Source organism: Chinchilla lanigera, unplaced genomic scaffold, assembly GCF_000276665.1.
Source record: "Chinchilla lanigera isolate Chin_1 unplaced genomic scaffold, ChiLan1.0 scaffold00097, whole genome shotgun sequence".
NCBI classification, from domain to species: domain Eukaryota; kingdom Metazoa; phylum Chordata; class Mammalia; order Rodentia; family Chinchillidae; genus Chinchilla; species Chinchilla lanigera.
This window is the reverse complement of record NW_004955498.1, coordinates 2,578,530-2,587,594: the sequence shown is the minus strand read 5'-3', so window position 1 is coordinate 2,587,594 and position 9,065 is coordinate 2,578,530. Positions and strand designations below refer to the sequence as shown.

At 42.9% G+C, this 9,065-nt stretch overlaps 1 protein-coding gene across 1 annotated transcript; it reads left to right on the top strand.

Moving 5' to 3' along the window:
- The first annotated feature begins 715 nt into the window (after window positions 1-715).
- On the top strand, window positions 716-1,381 carry LOC102019294 (melanoma-associated antigen 10-like). Its single transcript, XM_005406471.1, has one exon. It carries the CDS (start codon window positions 716-718, stop codon window positions 1,379-1,381), a length of 666 nt encoding a protein of 221 aa, XP_005406528.1.
- The last annotated feature ends 7,684 nt before the right edge of the window (window positions 1,382-9,065 follow it).

Sequence of the window (9,065 nt, the reverse complement as noted above, 5' to 3'; positions counted from 1 at the left end):
ACATTTATGTGACCCTGTCAAATTCAAGCAAATCACCTACTGTGATATTGTCCAAGACAAATTCCGCATTAACATACCATGGAAACCAATTAGCTATCATCCTTAACCATAGAAAAAGAACCATGATTATTGTATAAACATTAAGACAACCCAGATATTGGCACATAACCAGCAGAGAGTCCTGGGGAGAAGCTCTGGATTAGTGGATCAGAGGTTGCTGACCTCAGGATGACAGGAGCCTCTGAAACCCTGGAACACCATCCAAGAGAAGAGAAACAGTGAGCTTTTGTGGGAGGCAAGAAGTATGTGGTGCTCAACTGAGAACAGTAATCATCTACCTCTCTCCTCCAGCCATCGGAGTCTTCAACAAGCTCTTGCTGTCCACAGGGAACACCAAGATGCCTCGTAGTCATGGGAACCAAGACAAAAAGCTCGGGATCTGCCATCCTGCTCAAAGCAGTACACCAGTCCGCATGGGTGTGCAGGTCCTCAAGGCTGAGGAGAAGGAAGCAGCAGCCAGTGCTTCCTCTTCCTCCTCTTCCTCCTATGCTTCAGTGGGACCCACAGCAAGAGAAGAGCCTGGGCCTGGGACACCAAGTTGTTCTCAGAATCCTCAGGGCATCTTTGCTCCCCCCACTGCCAATGCTGTGAGGGCTCCAGTAGGCAAGGAGAGGAGGGTGCGAGCTCATTCCAGGGCAAGGAGGCACCTCAGATCATGCAGGGTGAGCTCCTAAATGACAACTTAGATAAATTGCTGTCATTCTTGCTCCAAAGGTATCAAAAGCAGGAACAGATCACAGTGGAAGAAATGCTGCATGTTGTGGACTATGATTATCATGTGCACTGCCCTCTGATCTTCAGGCTTCTCTGTGAGTGCATGTATCTGAATTTTGACATTGATCTGAAGGAAGTGGATGCTCCTGGCCACACCTATGAGCCTGTCCCCATCTTGGGCCTCACTGATAATGGGATACTAGATAACGAGGTCCAGATCTCTCCCAAAGCAGAGCTCCTGATACTCATACTGAGTACAATCATTATAAAAGGCAAGCAACTTAGTGAGGGAGGCCTAAGAGACCTACTGAGAAACAGGCAGGCATTAGGTGAGAGGCAGCACGTTACTGGGGATCCCTGGAAATTCATCACAGAAGATTTGGTTCAGGAAGGGTACCTTGTGTACCAGCAGGTTCCTAACAGTGATTCTGCTCGATATGAGTTCCTGTGGGGTCTGAGAGCCCACGCTGAAACCACCCAGATGAAAGTCCTGATGCACATGTTCAGCCTTCATAGGACAGATCTGAAATCTTACCCACATATACACAAGCAGTCTCTGAAAAAGACAAATGGTAAATTGAGGGCCCATAAAGGTCAGAATGAGTGACAGGCAAAGGGAATGTTCCATAACCACGTCACTGCTTAGGTTCCACCCCACGTGAAATGAGGCCCAATGTCAGTTCATGCTTCTGGATAACGGGCATTGTTCTAAGTAGTGAAGTACAAGGGAGAGGGTAAATACAGTGCATGCCATCTTGATGTTTGTTCTGCTTGGATTACTCCTTAATGGATATGTGATTTCTTTATGACTTTTTGAAGTCTTGTTTCTTTGAGAGATTTAAGTAGCTTGCAAATCTTACTTGAAGAATGATGCTGATCTCACATGTATCTTTACTTTTATATTGATGTTTAATTGTGATTTCTGATGTGAATATGATTTTGTGACTTTGTTCACAATTGTATTTTGTTTCTCTGCTCCAAATGTAAGTGCCTTTCCTGTTTTCCCAATCAAACAAGGGAGCCATGCATTTTATTTCTGCTAACATAAGATTGGAACAGGGATTTCCTTGCAAATGTATAATTTTGCATGAAGTTAGATCTAGCCTAGAAATAGACATAAGGATAAAAATCTGTTCTCAGATTCTTTTTTTTTTCCTATTGTTCTATACTATTAAAAACATATGTACACCTGAATTTGTTTGACTTCTTCGTTATACTGGGCAAATTTACTCTCCATAAATAAGAGACCCTTTATTGCACGTGTGCCCTTGATAAGGCCCTGTGTCTGTGGTGGAGACATGAGCACACTACACTAATCAGGGTCAAAGTGACGCAATACGATGATGGAGTCCAGGAATACCCCCAGTTTCGGGAGACAAAGTGATGTCCTCAAGGAAGTTACAAGGAAGTTTTCGGAGCCCTGAGGGGTGGAATCTAGCACAGAGCAGCCATGGGTGAGCACAGAGCTGGGACAGTTTTGGGTTTGGGTTCCTGCAGTTGATTCCGCAGGAGCTGATTTCAATGCAGCTCCATGCTAGCTAGGGCCAGACCCTCAGATATGGTGTCTTGGGCCTAAGACAAAAGCCTAAGAGCATGGAAGACTGTTTGTAGGACACCTTTAGATGGTAGATGATGACAAGAGAAATCCTCATGTACAATAAAGATGAGAAGAGTGGTCCTACACAGAGTATGAACAAGGAGGCTTATGCCCCACATCTGCAGGGACTTCCTGAGAGATAAAAGTGACTCTCAGGTAAACTGAGGCTGTAAAGTCCTTGACCATGTGCTCTGCTCTCTGCTGAGAGTGTCCATTTTCCAGGATCTTGCAGTGCCCTTTGCCTGCTTTTCTGGGGACACCTTCCTCTCATGAGTCCACTTTGTGGTAAACACTCTTACAAGATGGGCATGAGGATCTAGACAGTGATGTTTATGTGTTACATAAGTGGTCAGATGACTGGCTGACCAAGTATTTCACCCTGGAGAGAAATTATCAGTGTATACATGTATCTGCACCATCTCACTCCAGTACTGAATCTGTGAGAATTTTCAATCATTTCCATCGTGAAGGAAGTTTACGCTAGTAATATTGGGATATGTAATTTTCTTTGAAATTTTTTTGACCTGCATGTGCACTGAGCTGCCCTTGTCACTGGGATGGCATTGTTCTAGGCCTCATTGTCATAGAGGCCTTGTGATCCCCAAGACTAGATTTTGGTGAAGGTGAAATGATTAAAATCTTTCATTCCATTGGAAGTGAAATTGTCAGGAAGGGGAGCATGATTCTTAACCCATTTTCCACAAGCTGTGAATTAGTTGGTCTCAGCAGGGACAGACTCCTCAACACCTAATCATGCAATACATGCTCTTGCAGGCATGATTTCTGAGTAGCATTTTTTGCTGAATTTTCATTCCTTTTCCTTGTGAACTATAGCTTTCCCAGGAAACACACAATTTTTTCCAGAATAAGACTGATAGAATCAGACTTTAAGGTAATGCTACAAACCAGCTACTTATCAGCAATTATTCAGCACACAGTATGTCAGACATTCTGCCAGATATTTTTATACATTTGTTACATTCCACTGATCCTACAGCAAAAAAGTATGTCAAACCCATTTTATAGATGAAGTACTTGAGGCCTGTTGCACTTGGGAACTTCTCAGGATCCCTGTGTGGTAAATGATGCGACCAGCATTAGACTCAGTGTGAAGTGATAGTGCGTACCCTGTTTTTTATTGCTACCAACATGAACACAGCTTTGTTTTTGAATTTATTTCTATTCTATTGAAATAAAATGTATCTCCCAATGTGTAGAAAGACCGTATGGCCAAGGCACTGAGGACTGGCCTCAATTAATGTAAAACTGAGCATGTGATGGGTAAACCCTACCCCAAGGGAACTGCCCACAGTCACCTGCCCTCAGCCACATCATTTGGAAGGCCCTGCCTGTCGGTTTGCTCACCCTGGAAACCCTCCAATAGCAACAGCTTTTTTGACATAAAAGTTAACTTTGGACCATGATGTTTATAGCCTGGGTTGTGTGCCTAAGAAGCAAAATAGCACACTATCAAATTTTCCTTACTGAATGATAAGCCATTTGACATGCAGAATAATCTAATCCTTGTCTTGGTTGGTCAGTTAGGATTGTTTTTGAGACTATTTTCACATTTTTGTCAGAGTTCATTGGAATGAGTTACTAGAAAAGGTCCACATAACACATTTGTGGGAACGTGAGGTCATGTAGGGGTAAAACCTACAGCCCCCTGACAGGTTGTAGGTGAGACAGACCAATGCCAATCACGGTATAAGGAAGGAAAAATATCTGCTGTCGCTGAACTCCCCAGCCCATGACTAGGAAGGAAGTACTTCTTTAAAAGTCACCTTCCATCTCCAGTCTCTGGTGTGTTTCTGCGCACAGGGAAGTCCTGATTTTCAGTATGCCCAGTGGCACTAGTGCTGATGTTCACACAAAGACCGCCATGTGCCCTGCAAAAGCAGCTCACAGCTTCCCAGAATGGCCATGAATTCAAGGACAGGAGAAAATTTTCTTCCTGCTACGACTGGAGGTCACTGTGCAGGGAAGTACAGACCAGTGCTAATGGGTGAAGAACAGGTCTTGCTCATGCAAATGAGACTGATGCCATATCAGAAGCATCTGTCCCATAGTGGGTGATGCTTGAAAAAGTAGAAAATTTTCAAGCCTACATCTGATGCTCAACAACTCCCAGAAGGGAGGAGAATTTTGCCTTAAATCATATTTGATGTGCTTGGGTGAGCCTCTTCTGTGTAACCACTTACAGGAACACCACCATTCCTCATCTACTAGAGACATTTCTGCAGGAGGTGCGGCAGGACAACTGGCTTAATCCTCATGCACTCTTCTCACAGCACACAGACCTCTCAGTGTGCACACCTAGGAGTTTCAGCCAGGCGTGTTTGATCCCTATGAGGGAAGCAAGCTGATTCTGCACCCTGAAGTTCTTGGGCATGAGCCGCCCCACAGATGCTCACTGCAGAGTTTCCTTCATGTCACACACAGCCTTCGGGCATTTAAGATGCATCTACCCATCCACGGCAGCTGTGATGTCCTCGCAGTGTGAATGGCAGGTGTGGTCAAAATTACCCAAATCCCTGTGATGACTGGAGGTTTCCTCCTCCTGTTCCTCTGCCCCATTGACCAGACCTCTCCTGGACCTGTTTGTAACCTGCCCAGTTCAGAGCATTATGCTCTCCGTGTCCTACTGCCACCCACTCAGCCCAAAACAGGACCTGGTGCTGATGGGAACAGGCAAATACCACCACCTGAGGAGGCATGATGAGAATAACGTCCATAGTCCCTCCTATGTGACTCAAGAAGCCCTGAGGGATTTGCACAACAGAAAAGCACCATGAGCATGTCATTCTTTCCATGTGAGAACATTACACAGAATCAGTTTAGGAGTTGAGCTGAAAGCAGGCACTGCATAGTCCCTCAGCATGGACAGGGGCCTTGATCTGAATGGATACTGCTAAGAAGAAGAGTTCAAACTGCTAATTTCATACAAAATTAACAACCTTCAGGAAGTCCTGCTCAAGGAATCTGGTTGATTCCTCATACAGTTCTCATGAGAAAGGACACTGTACAAATACTGTGCCCCCTGTTGCTGCTGGCATCTATACCCCAAAGGAAGTCTCCTGCCACTCCAGGCTGCTGTCAGTCTCACTCAGCACCTGTACTGGTATTTGCACATTTACAACCCACTCAGGAGCATATGCTTAGTGTTATTTTATCCCAAATTCCCAAATCTTAGGAACGCATATATTTTTGCAAAAAGTAGAAAGTATTTAAAGCTAACTCTGAGGGGATGGAAGGGCCTATTTTCCTCAAATCACCACTTTGAATTTTAAAATTGAGCATGGGCCTTACATAGTTCAGACCAGAGGGGAGGGGAAGTAGAGATGCCCGAAATGGCCATCTTACCCTGTCCAAATGGGAAAGGGCCTTGCATAGTTCAGAACAGATGGAGGGGAAGCACAGAGACAGTGCAGACCTGCGCTCCTGCCTTATCACTTCCAGCAGTCCTCAGCACATCCTCCTCTATGCCAGGTTCCAGTCTCTTGGAGCTGGTGACATCTGCACATTCTGTCACTACTTTGGGGCTTAGTACAAAGGGGATATTCATTATGAACTCAATAGGAAGAAGTTTGGTTCAGTTGCTCATGTGTATAAGGAAAACTCTAAATTTTATGCATTCATTTTTCATTGCCAATTGCAGTAACTCACAGAGCAGTGTAACACAGACCTTCCTCCCTCAGGTTTCTCTGCTACTGGTCTCTAATCCCTTTCCAGCCTATGAAGAGTGACCTTGCTCATTTACCAAGCAGGGGATCTCAAAGACATACTCAAGGGGATCACTAGGGTGTCTCTCTTTTCTTAGTATAGAACAGCATCACTGCCTTCTTATGAAGAAGAGGCTCATTGACCACTGACATAGGACTGCTTCATGCCAGATTACTAAAACAATTTCTCCCTTACCATTTTGCACATTAGGCAGAAAGCAAGTGCTGTTTCTCCCTGAATATGTAGTGTCTTGTGTGAAGGAGATGAGGGACTGTGTCTTTGTTACTTTTCTCTTGTTGCTGAGACAAAATGCCTGACACCCAAAGTTAAGGACGGAAAGACTTACTTAGCTTACAGTTTGTGTAGGTTTCAGTCTGTATTTGGTTGGCTCCAAGGGAAGGTGGCATATGGCAGAGGGAAGCAGTTCATGGCAGCTTGAAAACAGCAAAAGCAACAAGAGGAAAAGGGAGGAGCAGCAGAGGCAAGTAGCCTCATTCCCTCCCTTACATTGCAATGCAAACTACCCTCCCCAGGGTAGGTGTACCACTCATATCCATAATTCCAACACTGGACCATGAATCAACCATAAACTCTAAAAGCCCGCCCCATGACGGCATGTGTCTTTGGGAGGACACCCAGACATAAACCATAACAGACGGTATACAGCATGGTGGTTACAAGAGATCCTACCAGGAAAATCACAAACACTAATTCCCCCCTCACCTTCCTCATAGTGGTATTTGTTGTTTCCAACCCTATGAAGTGCGCAACACGAGGCCTCTAAAATAACAAAAAAAAATTTGAAAACACCCGAACAACACTCTGACACAGTAAAATGAATGTATTGGACCTTACAAATCTAACACTGTTTTCAGCACTTTCCCAGAATGGAGTGGTTGACTAGGTATGGAGCAGTGGGGTGATTCACCATCAGTGTGTGCAATACAGAGGAGCTATGCTTGTAAACAAGTGTTGTAAGTCAGGTCTTTATTATAGATGATTGTATATTTAAGTGCAGCTATAAGAAAGCACAGAGATAGGTCCTGTGAAATCTCTAGCCCCAACTTCAATGGGAAAATATTGAAATATCACCATTGTTCAAATTCTTTAATGGCTATTGACATGCATGCTGCCAAGATGTCTAACACTTCCATCAACATAAGAATCTCTCCTGCTTCCCTTGTGGAGGTACCTCACATCCTTCACAACCACCTCACCCCTGGAAATCACCAGTGTGCTATTCATTTACATAATTTGGTCATTCATATAATGTTATCAAATAAATTCACAAGGATATGTAAGGTTGAGTAGTGTTTTCTTTAGTATTATTATAACATTAATATAATTATCTGGAGATTCATGGTACTCTAGAAATATATGAAGAGTCCCTTTCTTTGCAATGCTGAGCAGTAATGCAAGGGTGGGTGTATCAATGATTTTGCTTCTTTTCTAACCATTATTCCATCTAAGGACATCTAGGCTGTTTGTTTCCAGTGTTTCACTGTTACAAATGAAGCTGCCCTAAACATGTTCACACTGATTTAGGATGAACATAGTTGTTGGTTCTCTGGGACAAATGCACAACAGTATATTTGCTAGATTGTACAGTGTTTGAAGGTTTCATTTTATTTAAATGCTAGACATTTTTAGAAAAAAATTGAGAAGTACAAAAAACTGCGCAAATAGAATAAAGTTCTCTGCACTTCTATATCTTTCCAGAAAGTTGCCTATATAACTAACAACTGGCATGATTCTTTCATATGTTTTACAAATTATGATTGTCTCCAGTATCATCCAGTTAATGAAGGTAGCCAATATCCATACTGGTACACTAGATTTTTTCCTTTTTTTTAATAGATAATTAAAAATCAATAAAGATGATATCAAATTTAAAAATACGATGATAGAAAATTAACAATGGTTATTATTTTGTGTATTATTATCTTCTAAGTAGTTGCTCAGATTCCCAGATAGAGCATGTACAATAGATCCAACAATACAAAATTTCAATGAACTAATAGAAATTAGTAGTACAATTATCTTAGCTAGTTTTAACTAACATGTGCTGCTTATATTAAAAGTCACTCTTCGTGTAATTGATTCTGTGGGATTTGCAAGATGCATAGCACTGTGTACTCAGCACCACAATATCACTAAATAATACTGGCAATACCTTAAATCCCTTGTGCTTAACCCACACATCCTTCTTTTTTATTTTTTTAAAAATAAAAGGAGGAAAACATTAACAGACAGACAACCTTTTACAAAATAGCAAAAGAACAGTACAGACAATACAGAGTTGCAAACAAAGTGGTAGGGAATTAACAATGCTTGTTGTATTACATATTGATATCTTCAAAGTGGTTTCCTGTGAACACACACATCCTTCTCATGCTGCTGCCTAAACCATCTTTTTCTTCTCTACAGTTTCACTTTGTTGGGATTGTATAGTTGACATTACACAATGTGTAGTACATCCAGCCTCCTTTCAACCATTGATAGCTCCTTTCCATTTCTTGATAACATTTCATCACAAGGAGGAACCACAGATTGTGAACACGTTCAATTACTGAAGACACCTTGGTGGCACCCAGGTTGTGGACATTAGTAATAAAGGCATTTCAACTAAAAGAACAGGCTTCCTAGCAAGGAGGGATGAAGTGAGGCAAAAATCATATCTCCTCCCAGTTCATGTGGTACCAGAGCCTAATAGAAAATGAGGTTGAGATTGGTCCAGAGTCCAAGGTTTCAGTGCACAGTTGTTAACCATAGCTTTGGTGCCTGTGCTGAGGCAGTAAATTAGGGCGGGGCACATTCTGGCTGTAGTCCTTCACTCCCTGCAGCTGGGAAGCAGGGAGAAGGACGAAGGGACCAGCATCCCACAGTCCCCTTCAAGGGCGCTCCACCAATGAACAAAACGTCCCAGTAGCTCCCATCTCTGAAGTTTCCATGCCTCTCAATGCCCTAACAG

Coding starts and splice junctions, on each gene's coding strand:
- LOC102019294 (XM_005406471.1), top strand. CDS start 716: ATGCAGGGTGAGCTCCTAAATGACAACTTAGATAAATTGCTGTCATTC.